The sequence below is a fragment of the Biomphalaria glabrata genome, chromosome 3 (genome assembly GCF_947242115.1).
Source record: "Biomphalaria glabrata chromosome 3, xgBioGlab47.1, whole genome shotgun sequence".
Taxonomy (NCBI): domain Eukaryota; kingdom Metazoa; phylum Mollusca; class Gastropoda; family Planorbidae; genus Biomphalaria; species Biomphalaria glabrata.
The window spans coordinates 41,895,534-41,914,187 of record NC_074713.1 but is presented as its reverse complement, the minus strand read 5'-3'; the positions used below and the strand labels follow the sequence as shown (position 1 = coordinate 41,914,187).

The 18,654-nt window shown below is 33.8% G+C and overlaps 1 protein-coding gene across 4 annotated transcripts; it reads left to right on the top strand.

Annotated features, from left to right (window-relative positions):
- The first annotated feature begins 132 nt into the window (after positions 1-132).
- On the top strand, positions 133-18,515 carry LOC106055397 (BTB/POZ domain-containing protein KCTD3-like). Of its 4 annotated transcripts, XM_013211636.2 has the most exons (22): positions 133-419; positions 5,552-5,597; positions 6,555-6,704; positions 6,963-7,016; positions 7,151-7,196; positions 7,869-7,942; positions 8,791-8,849; positions 9,006-9,086; positions 9,404-9,491; positions 9,801-9,919; positions 10,471-10,561; positions 10,738-10,931; positions 11,970-12,085; positions 12,487-12,574; positions 12,836-12,952; positions 13,260-13,430; positions 13,558-13,713; positions 13,888-13,984; positions 14,080-14,212; positions 15,173-15,221; positions 17,293-17,510; positions 18,189-18,515. In XM_013211636.2, exons 3-22 carry the CDS (start codon positions 6,664-6,666, stop codon positions 18,270-18,272), a joined length of 2,076 nt encoding a protein of 691 aa, XP_013067090.2. In that variant the 5' UTR covers positions 133-419; positions 5,552-5,597; positions 6,555-6,663; the 3' UTR covers positions 18,273-18,515. The 4 variants fall into 4 exon arrangements, with proteins under 4 accessions (XP_013067090.2, XP_013067089.2, XP_013067091.2 ...); XM_013211635.2 differs by lacking the exon at positions 5,552-5,597; XM_013211637.2 differs by lacking the exon at positions 5,552-5,597 and having other exon boundaries at positions 133-545.
- Positions 18,516-18,654: the final 139 nt, after the last annotated feature.

Genomic DNA, 18,654 nt, shown 5'->3' with positions numbered 1-18,654 from the left:
ACTCTATATTTCAAAGCTTAAAAAGAATTCTTGAAAAGGATTTTAAAAAAATAAATAAATTAGCTTACTTTAGGTACTTAGACAATCTATACTTTTTATTTTATACTTCCACGAACTACAATTTACAGATGTTCTGAAATTCGTTAGATATCAATAAATTATTCTAGTCTAGATTCTCTACTCTACTAGATCTAGGTCTAGATTCTATCTAGATTCTATAGATATATTCTATCTACTAGATCTATCTAGTATTACTCAAGTATTAGGTCTAGATCTAGAGTACTTTATTTAATCTAGACATCAAGAGTCTCTAGAAGACTTAGAAGTTTAGTTATAATTATTATCTGATCTAGAAGACCCATCATCTGTCTTAGTTATTAGTTAACTTAGTATCTATTTCTGGAGCAGTAGAGCCAGAGGTGCCCATATTTTAAAATTTATATACATCTAGATCTAGATTCTACTACTCATCATTCTACTGACTCAACTTACACTAAAAAAAAGTGACTAAGTCAACCAAGTCAGACTACCACTATGACTCATGAGTATGACTAAGAGTAAGACTAAGTCGTCTAAGTTAAAGAGACTTTAATAAAGTACTCATGACAAAGATATGATAGATCTACATGTCTACTGTTAATTAGAGTGTAATATTATTATTAATGTTAACTGTGCTTTTAAACTAAAGTCTAAAGACACTTACTTAATAATAATAATAATCTTTATTATCCGTAAGGAAATTTGTCTTACAATTTGTGCATTACACCAAACAAAAACTTGACTTACAGTTACACTCAGTACTAACTTAGACGACTCTGGAGTTAGAGTTTCTTGACACTATTTTATTAAAGTAATATTGACACTTGAGTTAGAATTAGAGTTAGATCTAGGTCTAGATCATATGTGTCTTATTTGTATTTATTTAGTCTCAATTTAGATTAGATTGGTTAGTTTCCCCCCCCCCCCCCCCCCCATCCTGATAGTGTCACTGTCTAGAGTCCAGAGTTAGCACTAAATCTGAAAGAGTCTTGAGTAGGGGTGCACCGGATAGTACTTTTTGATATCCGGCCGGATATAACCGGATAGTCCAATTAGATATTCGGCCGGAGCCGGAGCGGATACCTACATGACTCAAACAGCTCGTTTTACTGAAGTTTTCGCAAATCTTCTATATAACATACCTATATTCATATTATTTTGTTATTTACTTTCTTTCTTTAAACTCTATCACTGATTGATAAATTAAAATGAACAGCATTTTTTTTTACAGATATGCTTATCATAAACTAATCTTTGTAACATGAGATGGTGTGTGCGTATGTATTGTAAAGTAGAATGTGGGATAACTCATGCAGAATATATAAACATATATGTAACTAATGTAAATCTTTCAAAGGTAAAGTTCACTCTTGGTTTTATAGCGTAAATCTTTCTTAAGTACAATCTAAGTTGTATAGTGGGTAGATGTTTGTGTTCATGTATTAATTAATTAATTAATCGAAGAAAGGAAATGCGCTAAACAGGCAGTTAACCTAGCAAAAACAAGAAACCACAAGCAACAATCAAAACAAGACTACCAAGCAGTTTCACAGAAAGTCACCAAAATGCTTAGACAAGACAAACGATCATTTTACAATAATCTGGCAGAACAGGCAGAAGAAGCAGCAGGTAAAGGAGATATAAAACAACTATACAAAATCACCAAACTTCTCAGTACCAAAAAGGCTAATTGCAATGTTCCAGTCCGAAACAAATACGGAAAACTACTTTCTTCAATAAATGAACAACTTGAAAGATGGAAAGAATATTTTCAAGAAGTGCTCAATAGACCTAAATCACGAAATCCACCAGATCTAAATGCAGGACCAACACTAGACATAAACATGGAAGAAATAACAAAAGAAGAAATAAGGAATGCACTCAAACAAATGAAGACGGTAAAGCAGCTGGAATTGACAACATACCACCCGAAGTCCTAAAAGAAGGAGGAAGTGAAATAGTTGACCAAATGCACAAACTATTCAACAAAATTTGGTTAACAGAAACACCTCCGGGTGAGTGGAAAAAGGGCTTGCTAATTAAAATACCAAAGAGTGGAGATCTATCTCAATGTGAGAAATGGCGAGGCATCACTTTGCTGTCAGTACCAAGCAAGATTTTTAGCAGAATCCTACTAAACAGAATAAAGGGAGCATGTGATGAACACCTAAGGGAAGAACAGGCCGGATTCAGAAAAGGGAGATCTTGTGCTGACCAAATAGCTACACTCAGGATAATTGTAGAACAATGTGTCGAATGGCAATCTCCTCTCTATGCAACTTTTGTTGACTTTGAAAAAGCTTTTGATAGTGTCGACAGAGAATCTATCTGGACAGTAATGAGACATTATGGGATCCCCAATAAAATAATAACCATAATCAAGAACCTTTATGATGGTTTCACCTGCCAAGTAACCCACTGTGGCAAGCTGTCAGAGGAATTTCCAGTCACAACAGGAGTCAAACAGGGATGTCTTCTTTCACCACTCCTGTTCCTTCTAGTACTGGATTGGGTCACAAAAGAAGCCTACTCTAACGCAGGGAAAGGAATCCAATGGACTCTCACACAAAAGCTGGAAGATCTGGAATTCGCTGATGACATAGCCCTATTATCACACAGACTACAGGATATGCAAGAAAAGGTCACAGCTTTAAGCGAAGTAGGAAAAAGAGTAGGCCTCAAAATAAACCACCAAAAAACTAAAGGACTTAAAGTAAACAATAAACAAAGTGGAGACATAGTATTGGATTCTCAGACAATAGACCAAGTAGAAAATTTTATATACCTTGGGAGTGTAGTCAGTATATCAGGTGGAACAGATGAAGACATTAAACGCCGTATAAATCTAGCACGTCAGACATTTACACAGCTAAAACCAACCTGGAAATCTCCTTACATCTCAAACAAGACTAAACTAAGAATCTTTAATTCTAATGTCAAGGCTGTCCTACTGTATGGTTCTGAAACATGGAGAACAACTGAAGCCACAACAAAAAAAATACAGACCTTCATCAACAGATGCCTGAGAAATATCCTAAAAATACACTGGTATGACAAAGTAGAAAACACCAAACTGTGGGAGATGAGTGGACAGAAAAATATAGAAGTGCAGATCTTAGAGAGGAAGTGGAGATGGATTGGTCACACCCTTAGAAAAGATACCAGCAACAGAGCTAGGCAGGCCATAGAGTGGAACCCCCAGGGAACAAGACGCAGAGGAAGACCAAAAAGAACATGGCGACGCAGTGTACTTGAAGAAGCAGAGAAGACCGGGAAGAGCTGGGACACCATCAAAAAGCTAGCAAGAGACCGTGGAGAGTGGCGTGTTTATGTCGAGGCCCTATGTTCCATGAGGAACTCAAAGGAATGATGATGATGAAGTGACCGTTGAGAAAACGATGCTTTTAGCATCGGATAGCATTTCACGAAGCTTTGAGGAAATATTGTCGTAGATATCTGGAATAACACGTTCTGTAAAATATTTGCGACTAGGCACAGTGTATCTTTTCTCCAGTACTTTTAAAAGTCCAATAAATCCAGGCTTCTCAACTACTTGGTAAGGTTCCATGTCAGTTGCAATCATCTTTGCTATGGCCAAGTGAATGCGTTTAGCATTATCACTATTAATATCCCACAATTTAGCTTAGTCTAAGACCTCTTTAATCCCTGGTTGCTGCTTGTGTGTGAGGCTTGACGAATCACTGGAGCTCGTAGACGTACTGGCACAGGCAGTGATATTACTTGATGCTGATTTCAATGCAGTCATTTCGTTGAATAAGTCTGGGTGTTTCGAGCGTAGATGACTAATCATAGTGGTGGTTGAGAAGTCTTTAGGTTTGCCTGGTTTACCACGTGACATTACTATTTTACAAGCATTGCAAACTGCTTTAGAGTTGTCCATTGTTTTGACATTAAAGTAAGGCCATATAAGTGATGACTTTTTATCAGCCATTATTATTACTATTTAATTTACTAAATGCCCTTGCAAGCCACTTTTATACCCGTGGCTTGTCTAACAAAATACTTGTAGGGGTGTGTCCTGTAGTTCAGCGCTCTAATTTACATTTCTCTTCAAGTAAACAAACTTAGTGTCATCATCTAGTGACCTCTAGACAGTGTCAATATGTCTTAACAATTTGGTTTGTGGACCAGACCCTTGATTGAAAACCTATCTCATAATAAACAAACTCATACCAGATTAACCTTATAGAGATTTGGCTTGTAGTCCCGCCCCTAAATAAAATTCTACTCCAAGTAAACAAACTCAGTTCCCTCATAAGATGTGACCTCTAGAAAGTGTCAACACGTTGACATCTGGCTTAATGTGGTCAGCTGCCTATCTGTGAACTCAATGTTATGGACTAAACAAACAAAAGGAGGTGGGGGTGCTCATCTCTACCTCTGGAGATATACTCGCACATCTAGACAGATTATCAGCGTGACGTAGTTAAGGAATATTACGTGTTTACAAGACCACTCAAAGGTCAAGACAAGCTTTTAAAATGTGCCATCGCTGCTACGTATGTAATACGAATTTATAATGTAAAGTCTAGTCCACCCCCCCCCCCCCAATAACAAACCTAGTTCCCTCGTGTGACCTCTAGAGAGTGCTTACGTCCATCGTATCTGACTTGGGGTCACCTGTCAATCAATGAACTCAATGTGATGGGCTAAACAAATAAAAGGGGAAGGAAGTTGTTCATCTAGAAATATATCTGGTTACATTAGATGTGTGGCTCTTGTAGTCCAGCCCCTCCCCCTAATAAAGATTAACTACTAAGTAAACAAACTCAGTTCCCTCGAAAGGTGTGACCACTAGAGAGTGTCAATACGCTGACATTAAACCTACGTCCATCGTATTTAACTTGTGGTTACACACCCATAAAAAACTCAATGTGATGGACTAAACAAATAAAAGGGGGTGGGAGTTGTTCATCTCTACCTCTGGAGATATACCCGCACAGCTAGACAGACATCTGGTCAGCATGACGTAGTCAAGGAATGTAGCATTTTAACATGTTAACTAACTTACTCAAAGGTCAAGACAAATTGAAAAAAGTGCCAGCCATTGCTGCTCTGTATGTAAAGCGCATTTATGATGTAAAGTTTCATCTCTATTTATATTAAGTTATTAACACGCCTTGTCTTTATAATAAACGAAGTTTGGTGCATATTCATAATGGCTCTATTTTTAAGCACATTATTTTGTTTTCATATAAGCATTAATACATTCTACAACAGGCATTAATGGAACGAGGTCCACTTTATGCATATTAAATAGGTGTATTTTTACTATCCGGTTTACTATCCGGTAGTGATATCCGACCGGAGCCGAATAGCACCGGATAGTAAAAAATGCCGGATATTCGGCAGAAGCCGGAGCCGGAGGGACTATCCGGTGCACCCCTAGTCTTGAGTGACATTCACATTGACTCTGAGTCTGAGTCTAGTAAGTAGATCTAGCCTAGAAGTAGAATTCTAGTATAAATAAATAGATTATAATTATTCACAGGCACAGTGACAGATCAGGGTAACAGTATTAACACTTGTCAGTTTGTGTAAGTTATCAAATACCATTTCTTTTTTTTTTTGTTGTTGTTGAATGTTGTATATCTTATCAATGGAAATGTAATGTATGGTTCATACAAGACCAGTTATTAATGAAGGCCTGAACACAGGCCTGCAACATCACAACCATGCTACAGGTCCTAACATCAGACCAGTCTCATGAATCATGGCAGCAAGCTATTGGTCTAAACAGGAGGCAACATCACAAGTCAGTGTTTAGGCCTTCTATAACGATTGTCTCTTATGAACTTTACATTTCCATATAGATATACAACAAAAAAAGAAATGGTATTTGATAACTAACACAAAGGAATAAAAAACATTTCTAAATGCCATTGAAACTCATTAGACTGCATATGTGATGAAATACACATTTCCCTTTCTATATGCACTAAAACCTGGCATACTCTTCTTCTTCTAGGGGATGTAAAAAGGACATTTTCGTACCTGTCATCTTGACCCAAAGTTAAATTGTTGCTAAAAGATAATACAAAATTTTATGCTTATGTTCAATACTGGTTATTTGCTCTATGCCTAGTTCACATAGATCAAGATAATTAGATTACATTGTCATGACATACTGATTAAATTAAACTATTGCTATTATATTCTATCATATGGAATTATATATATATATTTATATTTTAAGATTAATATTCAACTTCAGTCATGATTTACATCTGAAAATGTAGACTATTGGATAAAATACTATTAGATGTATCAAATAGCTAGATCTTTTTAATTCATTTTTATCTTAGTTAATGATAAAATTCAAATTATAAATGATAAGGTTACTTATTTATCTTTAAAAAACAGTACAGTGGATATACTTTTGATAAATTAATAATGATTAAAATTAAAACTGTTAGTATGTTAGTAATAACTCAAAACAGTACTTCAATATTGAATAATACTGAAATAGTAACTATTTCTTTTTTCTACTATAGGCTGGGATTGAGTTAACAGATCTACTATCATCTTTGTCATCCTTGTAGTCATCTACATACTAAGACTTAAAGACCAAAACTCAAAATTCAAAGATATTATTCTACAATAATGTCTAGTGAAATAGTTCACCTGAACGTGGGAGGAACTAGGTAATTTAAAGTCAAAGAATGAAACAGTAGAAAAATTGTGTTACATTCAATTTTTTATATTTTTAACAGTCAATTTTTTAAATTTTTTTTTTGCAGTCATTGCATGGCATTTAGATAAATAGAGCCTTATGGTTTTTGATATATATATATATCAATATATATCAAATGAATATCATTTTCCTGTTGATCTCATGTTATTGAAATAAATCATATATATGTTCAGTTACTTGTATTCTCTTTACAATAACACTTACACAGGTTTTCCACATCACGTCAGACATTGACTTGGAACCCAGAGACTTTCTTTACAAGGTAATACAAACCAGATTTTAAAAAAAAAAATTCAAGTATAATTAGACATACATTAAAAAAAAAGAAAAGATCTTAATTAATCAACAACATTCATTATTTTAATTCCTATTGTACTACTTATTGATTCATTGTAGTTTACTGAGTGGCAGAATCTCTTCTGATAAAGATGAAACTGGTGCTGTAAGTACAGTGTTTTTATATTATCACACACTCATATTTAACAGAGTTTGCATACTATCCTTTATATAAAATAAAATGTTGTTGTTTTTTTTTTAAATCTTCAATGCTGGTTTATATAGGAATACATGCTATATTGTACTTTTAGAAAGCCACCATGAACTTCTCAATGACTCGAGATACATTATACTTACTGAAAGACATGAAATCTCAAGATACACGCTATATTGTACTTATTGAAAGTCATGAAACCTCAGGAAATATGCTATATTGTATTTATATATAGTGATGAAATTTCAGGACACTCGTTATATTGTACATATAGAAAGCCATCTCAAATTTCAAGATGCATGCTATATTGTACTTATAAAAAGCTACAGTGCAATTCAGTATTGCTAGATGTAACATTTACATGTTACCTGTATTTGACTTAAACAACCATTTTGATAAAAGTTTAAAAAGAAAGTAATTCAAACAGTTTTCTACATCATAAGTTATAAAAAAAATACAAGAGATGAAAAAAAAACACATAATTTCTTTATTTACCAATTACCATGTATTCCATGAGTGTAAACATTGAATGAGTCATGATTATGTGCCCTGCCAATCTTGTCTATGCCTCTAGCACTTGCATTATGTGTTAATTTTGAAAAGAAATGTTTGTTTATTCATCAGATATTTATTGACAGAGATCCAAAACTTTTTTCTGTGATTTTAAATTATCTCCGCACAAAAGAAATACAATTAAGGTAAATAAAAGTGTTAGTTCATGTATGCTAATAAAAATACTTTTTACAAAGTTTATATCAACTCACTCTGTCTTTATGTCTGTCTGGTAAAAAGTTTATACACATTATTTCTCTGACACCCAATCTCAGATCAAGTTGAAATTCGCATAATTATTCCTTCTACCTGACAACACAAGAATCAAGGAAAAATGATTAACCAATTAGCTAATTAACTATTGGGATCTCGAACAAGGAAAAGAAATTGTACTTGGTGGTATATGCTGAATTAGTGCCCTTTTAAGTTGCCACTCTGAATTGAAACAAAAAATATATAACTATACAATATTCTCTAGTCATAAGTACCTCACTACCAGAGTGGTTAGCACCTCAGCATATCGGCCCAAGGAGGCATGTGCCACGAGTTCTAATTTAGGCCGTACCTTTTTTTTTTAATGCTTTAAAAAACCAATTAAGATAAAATCCACGCATGAAATAGCGCTAAGCAAAAACAATTGGTAAAAGGTAAAAATATTATTAATTGCACAGATTTATTGTTATTAGTCTAGATCTATTTCAAATTTAATAACATGACTGATCCAAACTAGTAGACACAATTCCATTTCATATAAAATTACTTTAATACAGTTTGTGATGTGAAATATTGAACTTCATGTTATTGCAGAACTTATTGAGCCAATCAATTAAGAATAGACAGCATGACAAAACTAGTAACAAATTATTGAGATAATATTCATGAATTTTATTTGAATGATTAATTAATACTTAATTTATTTGTTTGAACTTGTTGCAAACCTTTGTATTATGGAAAGAACTGTTGGAACCAAAAATGTTTACAATTTTAATTGCAGAAAGGTTGATTTGTCTGCTTTGCGCCATGAAGCAGAGTTTTATGGTATTAATGCCCTAGGTAAATAGTTTTCTTGTTTTTAATTGTGTAAAATATGAATTCTAATTATTTAAATATATAAAAGTTTACCTTTTTATTGTCACATAATTTGTTTATTGAAATCATGCTCATGTTAAGTAACTTTAAGCCTATAATAATTGTTGTCATATTATGAAGTCGGGAGGCTGGCACTGTGTGAAGATCTGGAACATTCTTCTTGTGGGGATGTTTTATTTCATGGATACTTTCAGCCTCCTAGTAAGTATGATAGATAAGAGTTGATATATATACTTAAGAATTAGAATTATTTATTTCTCTTTTTTTTTGATAGTATAAAATATTTCTTTAAGAATAAACTTTGGAGGTACACTTGATTAGCATTTTTAATTACTGTTGGGTAATAAACTACCAAAGGTCATTAAAACTGTCATAGGAAATTAGCATTTGAAATCAAATTTGAAATTATTATCATTTCGTATTTATATATTTAAAACACTTAATGCAAATGGGATTTATTTTTAATTGTGCTACATAATAGATTAAAAAAATTTATATTACTTTTATTTCCTCTCAAGCCCCTCCCCTTAGAAGTGTGTCCAACTTGAGGCAGTCTGTTGTGAGTGTTGATAGTGGTGACAGCAACAGAGGCAGCTCATTGCCGAGGTAACTAAAGCTCATCTATTTAAGAAACTTGTTTATTTCAAAATGATATTTCATTTTTATGTAGTAATTTGTCCATACTTAAAAATTATTCTAAACTTTTGTATTCTTGCTAAAAATTACCTCCTTTTTTTTTTTTTAGCCAATCAACAAAATAAACATTTTATTTTCTCTCATATGTTAGTTCTATTTTATTCTAGAATTATTAATTAATGAAAAATTTTATTTTATTATAGAATTATTTATTCATGAAATATTCTATTTTATTATATTTATTTATTCATGAAAAACAAATGTTTGTCATCATGCTAGAAGTACATCCAGAGAAAGGCAAAGTATTGCTGGAAGAGCAGGGGCAGTCACAGCAGGACACTTGAAAAATGATATTGGACACAATAGTCGAAAGTCAGTTGAGACAGTCAGTGCTCATGGTAAAGTTGTTTTTTTTTTTAGACCTTTAGTGAAGCAAACTACTTTCTTTCAACATCTTCCTTGGGTGGTTTTAATTAAGTCCTCTAATTATCCATGTCTTTGGCAAGATATGAACCTGGAACCTCTGGAGTGGTTTACTCTTATGATTTTACCTTTGCACATGAGCATTGTAGATCGAAGATTATGAATATTTACATTATGCACATGATGAAGATGGCAGTTGCTGATAATAATGATGAATGGAGACCTTACTGGACTTCTTGAGGCACCTGTTTGTTTTATTTTTATATATTTTTTAAACATTTAGGAGTTTTTCATGTAAAACTTCATAAAATTATTTTTTTTCACACCAATGGAATTAGGCAGAAAATTAGTGAAAAAAAAAAAGTAGATCCTCAAATTATTTTTCCATTAATTTTTTCTTATAAGAACCACTGGAAAAGTGAAACTACAAAAACTAAAGCATTGAGTGGTGAGAGATTTTTTTATGATCACTTCTTTGTGGGAATCACTTTTAATCATTAAGTCTTGTGGTTTGTCCAATGCGCAGGAGGGTATGTTGATCCCATGAGAGTCACCATGTTACGAGGTCACCAGAACTGGATATGTGCAGCCTACCCTCACTTTGTTTGCTGCTACAAGTAAGTTCCATAACTTACTTCTTGGTTTCTGGATCTGAAATATTTGAACTCAGTTTCATGAATTAGTTGTAGAAATTGCAATAATCTCTCCTTAGAAAATAAAATGAGGCTTAATAATGATACAATGCATAATGTCTTTAAATTTGTTTAAATGATATTTGTCTTGACTGTTTTAGAATGAAAGACTCAACTGGCTGGCACTTGTTGTGGATGAGCCAGCATATGGAGTACCAAGTTGAAAGGGTTGCTCTCAATGCCAAAGTCATCAGTTCTAGTCAGGAAAATTCCAATAGTAAAATGATTGCAGCATCCTCTGGGTCCACTGTTTGGTTGTGGGCAGTCTGGGATGATGGTGATAGCAGACAAATAGGTTAGTCACTATTTGGTATGTAAGAACTGAGAACAAAATGTGTCTAAGAATTGAATTTTTTAGTTAAAAGAAAAAAAATTGAATGTCCGAATTTTTCCTCTTTGAAAGTATTTATTTATTATGGTATGTTGTGATGTCCATTTTTGTATTCTGGAAGATGATGAAGAATATTTTTTTATGGGGTAATAAAGACCTGGCATTAGATAAAACCATTGTCCACAGGTATGTTCTCTGAAGGCCTCAGTAATCTTGCCCCTTTCAGATATCATATCAGTTATTTCACATTTCTCTATCTCAGTAGAAGCTGAGGTAGTATCTGAATGAACTCTTCCTCTATTCAGTTGACTGATTGTAAAGGTTACCAAATGTGAAAGTTATGTTTGATGTGTATTAATATTACACATAGGACTGGTCACTAAGGTGTAGAAACGTGTATTACTATCAATGTGTCACGAATGCTGTAGAGTGCTTGTTCGTGTGTCCACTTAACACATGACAGACATGAATAGTATTCAAAGACAAGTCAATCTTCAGCAGACAAATGTGACGTTTAATATTCAATAATAATGTACTGCAACTTCTTGGTCATTACATCAAGATATCCAATATGAAACATAATTACATCCGCATAATAACGGTATCAAATATACAAGTTCCTTAGAATAAAACTTCACTACTAAAATACATCCCCATCACAGCGGGTAACAATAAATTTCATTAATGTGTATCCAGCTCTAAGTACAGAAAAATAGCTGTAAGAAATACATGAACTGTCTCTATGGACTTTAAGTTACTACTTTCAACTTTACTCAAGTTACTACCATCTCCAAGTGACTTCTCTGTTCGACTGCCCAAAAAGATACTACTGAATAAAAGTCAATTTAGTCATTCTTACTTCCTCTTTCTATGTCTGATGATTCACATGTCTTTCACCCTCATGACCCGAGGTGAAGATATAACAAGCAATGTCAACTGAGACTGTGATACTGATGAATATCATAGACGAATTCTTTATTATTCAACCTATTTTATCATCAGGTATATTTGACCTCCATGTGTCAGTTGATAACTTGTTCTTTATTGGAAGTCAGTTGGTTGCCCTGAGTAGAACTGGCAAAGTTGGTGTCTGGCACTCCATGACTCAACATTGGCAGGTATTATTTGTCACTTTATATAATAGATCTAATTATTTGGTTCAAATGAAAATAACAATTAAATTTTAAAAAATATTAACAACTCTCAAATATTATTATATATAATATAGTTTATAGATTTAAATTATTTTAAACTATTTCAAAAGTATACATTTTGTATTCAGCATCTTAATACATTCACAACGTTTTATTAAGAGCTATTTTTATGATGCCAGTACAGTGTAAATGCACTAGTATTAGCTGTTAAATAGCCACAGTTTACTTTACAATTAGAAAGGTTCTTTTAATGAGATGACAAAGTGCAATTAGTTTTGTGGGTTATTATTACTGGCTTTTTTTCTATGTACCGGAATATACTTGTTTGTATATATGTATAAACTGTTTAATATTTCTTGTTACAGATTCAAGATGTTGTGCCCATAACAAGTTATGACACTGCAGGGTCTTTTCTTTTACTTGGCTGTGAGGATGGCTCTATTTATTATATAGGCAAGTAGTTCAATTTTTTAGATCAAAATGACTTTTAAATTAATTATTTTTTCTTAAAAAGAAGAGCTACATCTTTTAGAAGCTTTTTTATTTTTTTAAAGCCTTCTCAATGTCTGCCTATTTGATTTTATAACTATTTGCATTTGATTATTCTCATATTGCAGCAGCATGATTTATTTAGGGATTTTGGATAAACTTCTAACAAAAAAATTATATCATGAGGTCATTTGTAACACACACAAAACATGCTTTTTTACTTAGATATGCAAAAATTTCCTTTGAGGATGAAAGATAATGATTTGTTAGTGACCCAGTTATACAGTGATCCAGCCTGTGACATGGTGACGGCTCTCAGTGTTTATCTGACTCCCAAGACTAGTAAGTGACAATAAAATGTACAGTAGTTTCTTCATTAGGCATAAATCTTGTTTTTGTATAGTAACTATTAGTAAAATTATCTTAACTTTTCCATTATTCATTACTTTATATCATTGAATCCATTTTCTCTGTGCATGATTTTGTGAAATACTAAAACAGGAATGCATAGAATACTTTTTAAGTGGAGAGTTTCAGAATTTCAAAAATGGACATTTTAGTTTTTGCTCCTGTTATAAAAAAAATTGTGCTTAAGACTGCTTTGATTCCTATTTTGGTTTAGTGTTCAGTAATAAAAAATATTTTCTAGGTTTAAGCGGAAACTGGATAGAAATAGCATATGGCACAAGTTCTGGGACAGTAAGAGTTATAGTCCAACATCCAGAGACAGTGGGACATGGACCTCAGCTGTTCCAGACTTTCACAGTGCACCGCAGTCCTGTCACTAAAGTAATGTTGTCTGAGAAACATTTAGTTTCAGGTAAGTTTTTTTTTTTTGTTGAAGTCTTTGTGTAAAAAGTATGGAGGCACTAACAATTGTATGAATTTCTTCCTGGTCAACATAGATCTAAGTGATTCAATGTTTATTAATGTTTCTCTTTAACCAGTGTGTTCAGAATACAATCATGTCAGGACTTGGAATGTCACAAGATTCCGTGGAATGATCTCTACACAACCAGGGTCTACGCCGCTAGCATCTTTTAAAATTGTTTCTCTCGATGATTTGGATTCCTTGGTTAGTTATTCTGCTGGAAATGATTTTGGTAAGTTTTTTTTTGTGTGGTATATAGTAAATGATAAAAGTTTCCTATACTTTATTTCTGCATATTTGTTTTAATCATATGATATTTTTTTTTTTACATTGCATGTTAACATTTGAGGAAAAATCAGTTTTTGGTTTCTAACACTTTGGTATTTCATTTTTCCAAACTTCAAAGGTCCATTTGGTGAACAAGATGACCAGCAGTTGTTTGTACAGAAAGTTGTTTCCAATACAGACCAGTTGTTTATCAGACAGAGTGCCACTGGCAAAAGGTTGGTCAATCAGAGACATATCTGGGTTGCAGTTTATTAAGCCTTTTATACTTGGAATGTTAGAATTAAAATATTGGAATTTCAATTTTGAACAGGATCTGCTTGATAAAGGCTGTAGATGGCAGTACCATCAGTTCCTTTTGCGTCCATGAATGTGAGGGCTCCAACAGAATGGGTTCGTGCCCACGACGTTATCTGTTTACAGGACATAATAATGGCAGTGTGCAGGTAAACAAAATATAGGACTGAAGCAAGATGTTCATTTATGGCAAGTAGTCTAGTAAAAGGAAGTTACAATTTGTTTGAATGAAATTTATTTCTCATTTTAACCAAAAACAAACAAATGTACTAACATATCTTACTTTTATTAGCTGATGGAAAGATCCAAAAATCCTAAATTTATAAGAAGGCATAATCTAAGCACCCACTTCTATTTCGAAACTCCTGCTTCTTGCTAATACAACACAAGTATAGTCTAGTGGGTTCCTCAGCCTTAGCTGGGTTGTTAATTGTAATTGTCTTGGCACATGTTTAGTAATCAGCTTGTCATGAATCATTCTCACTGCTCTTTACTACTACCAGATTTGCTAAGTACAGTTTAAAGAGATTGATAGTTAAACCATTTTAGATTTTCTATCTCTATATGTGTATTGGGCAGTCTAGAGGGATGTATTTAAATGACAGATGTTTATAGCACAGTTGTATACATTGTTAGCCAGTGCTAGAATGAAAATACATAGAAATATTAGTTTTAATAACCTTAATTGTATGAGTGGAAACATGCAGGGTTTGAACCTATTGAATGAAACTGTACACTAGTCTTGAGGTATACAAAGTAAAGGATGTAAAACCATTGTTTTGTTATATCTACTCAACATTTATAGGCATGATTGGGAAGCGTAATCGAGAGGCTAAGTATGCTTGAACTTGGCTTGTCTTGGGTACCTATGAAGGGGCTCGAGGTTCGACACTCGACTCGAGCAGAGTTGTTTACTGAGTGCCTACAGGCAGCAGGGAAAACCTTCACCCAGATACCCCCTCCCACTGGTCCACAAATGAGATTGGACCATAGCGCTCTGAGCATGCTATAAGCATGAAAGTAGCGCTATATAAAAGCTATAATTATTATTATTATAATATATATATATTTATAAACAACAAGCTTTCTTTTTGTATTCTATCTTAAAGATGTGGGATCTGACCACAGCTTTAGATTTGTACAAACAAGGCAATAAAGGTAAAATGTTTTTTTAAAGTGAATGTGTTTCAAAAACTCAAATCTTGTTTTACTTCTTTATTATATTTGAGATCAGCTTCTTAACAAAATGCTACATTTTATTGATTTATTCAGTTTTCAATAGAATTAGAAAAAAAAGTGTTAAATGCATATTTATTTTGTTAAAGTTTTGTTGAAAGGAGTGGGACATTGTGTATGTATGGGTCAACTATAAAGCATTGTCTTACATTAATAATGAAATAATAATTAATTAAACAATAATTTGTATGTCAGCAAGCCTCTATTGTATCATTCAGGTTTGTTACAAATTACTTGAAGTAACTAACATTTGTTAGAGTAGAGTTACACAAATAATATGTGTTTAAAATATTTGCCAGTAACAGACAATGAAACTCATAACATGTCTACAAAATATAGCAAAAGTGGGACAATCAATTTTTCTTAAAACTTCTTTGCTCTTAAAACTATAAGGAGAACTGCGCGGTTCATTTCAGTTAGAGGATTGCTGATCTGAACCCTCCAACATGAAAAGTGAGAATGAAAAAGAAGTTTGCTCTTCGCAATCGAAAATAAAATGAAATATGTAATAAAACAAAAATCACTTTCCTGTTTCCCATACACTCAAAAACTAGTAGTCAGGCATTGAGATGTGCACTCTCTTTCTGTCACATCTCTTGTCTCAGAAAGGTAATGTTTTCATCGCAATGACTATTGATTATGCCATAGACTTTATGAGGACTGGGATACTCTTTGAGGATTGTGATACTCTTTGAGGATTGTGATACTCTTTGAGGACAGCAATACTCTTTGAGGACAGCAATACTCTTTGAGGATTGGGATACTCATAGTGGATTGTGATACTCTTTGAGGACTGCAATACTCTTTGAGGACTGATACTCTTTGAGGATTGCAATACTCTTTGAGGATTGTGATACTCTTTGAGGACTGTAATACTCTTTAAGGATTGGGATACTCATAGTGGACTGTGCTACTCTTTGAGGATTGGGATACTCTCTGAGGACTGTGATACTCTTTAAGGATTGGGATACTCATAGTGGACTGTGCTACTCTTTGAGGATTGGGATACTCTTTGAGGACTGTGAAACTCTTTAAGGATTGGGATACTCATAGTGGACTGTGATACTCTTTGAGGACTGAGATTCTATTTGAGGATTGTGATACTCTTGCGTATTAGACCTATAGTTTTGAGCTTCTAATGCAGGGGTTCTCAACCTGTGGGTCACGACCCCATTTGCGATTGACGATTTGCCAGGGGTCGCCTAAGACCATCGAAAATATGGATTGTTATTGTCTATTCTTCTATTGCTGTGTGTGGAGGGCAGGGGGGGGTGGTCGCAGCAGAGTGGGGGATTGTAAAAAGGGGTCGACGAGCATGAAAGGTTGAGAACTGCTGTTCTAATGATTGTCAAAATACCTTTTTTTTATAGACCAATAGAAATAAATTCCTGAAATTTTGTAATTGGTAGTGTTATTTAATCCAGATCTTTTTTCAACAATACAGCACCATGGCTAATATAAGTTGAAAATGTTGATCAGTTTATGATCATTGTCTAGTTAGCTCTTAGGCTGGTTTCTAAATTGAATCTGTATTTGGCTTATCCCACATTGACACTAAGCATACTCAATGCTGACTAGGGTTCGAACAGCTTCTACAGAAATTATGCAACAATGTATTCTAAAAGTAAATGTAGCTGATGAGGGAGATATGTTTCTTGTCCCAGTTGTACAGTCTGGATATTCCAGAGTCAGCATATTCCAGAGTCAGCATCAGTGTTTGTGTGCCTGGGCATGTGTCTCACTGGCATTAACTGGGGAAACTGTATCATAATGAAGTGATGCAATTATTGAAGAATGTATGTGGTCTATTACAACAGATATAATATAAGCTACTGGTAAAATAAGTGGTTTAATATAAAACATATTTTACTTTATGCTGCATTAATTTTTCTATCCCAAAACTAAAACAAACCTGTCTTGTATATAAAATATGTACAGAATTAGTTTTGTTTATAGAAGTTGCTCATAAGTTAAGAATTTGCTTCCACTTCAGATGAGTCTGGACCATCAGCTACAGAGCTTGTGAAATTGCTGGAACAAGTTGACCTAAGCTCCTCGCGCTGCTCCAGTCCCTGTGTCAGTCCATCTCCATCACTTCTCATTGGTCCCAATAACTTACCCCTTGGTGCCAAGCTGACAGCTCCATCCAGTAGATTGTCACCTGTGGTGTCATATGTTGGACAGGCTGATGCTGAGCATACTACCAACAAGGTATTGTTAGTATGAACTTGGAAGCAAGTGAGCTTTTTAGATGTATCCACAAGACCCATTAGAGGCCAGTAATGTACACACAAAGTCCATAAAGGTCAGAAAGTAAACTCATTTTAGAGATCACCATTTCACAAGGTCATTAGTGAACTACCAAAGTTATAACTGATACCATGTTGACTTGTTAGATTACTCTTTTTTTTTCTTTTATTTAAATCATTACTTTCATATAGTCTTCAGGTACGTCACTGGGGCACTAACTAGAACTGAAAGAAATTTACTATGTCATATAGTCAGGTTGGTCACTGGGGCACTAACTAGAACTGAAAGAATTTTGCAATGTCATATAGTCAGGTTGGTCACTGGGGCACTAACTAGAACTGAAAGAATTTTGCAATGTCATATAGTCAGGTTGGTCACTGGGGCACTAACTAGAATGGAAAAAATTTTGCAATGTCAGTCAGGTTGGTCACTGAAACTGAAAGAATTTTGCAATGTCATATAGTCAGGTTGGTCACTGAGGCACTCAATAGAAATGAAAGAATCTAGCAATCGTCAAGATCACATAACCATGCTATGGCTTTGCCATGTAAAAAGTTGCATTTTATTGCTTCATTGTGTATTTTTGTGTGTAACAAATTAATATATTCTAATAGCAAATCATGTTTTCTTTCCTGGCAGATGTCAGATGAATGTGTACAGGCAATGTCATCCTCAGGTGACCAGCGGGACATAGCCACTGCAGCCACTAATAAAGCCAGTTAATTTCTATACATGGTCACTGACACTGATTTATTTATCTGTACAAATGCTATTGGTATTTACACTGATCTTTGTTTACTAGTCCTAGATCACCTTTATAGATTGATCTTTGTTCAGGACTAGACCTTGACTCTATTATTAGATTTGCTACATGCCATGTCCACATTTTGGCATTTGTGTTACTTCAAGTTTAGCAGATTTTTATTTATTTGATGATTTTATAGAATAAATTTTATTTTGAATACATTGTTGGACTGCTGCTTTTTTTTTTTTTTTTTTGATTCCCTAGTTAAGCAAGAAGATGCGTATATATATTATTAGAATAAATACAAAGCACATATGAAGATATTTAATTATGGACAGTGACTGTTAGTAGGAGGACAAC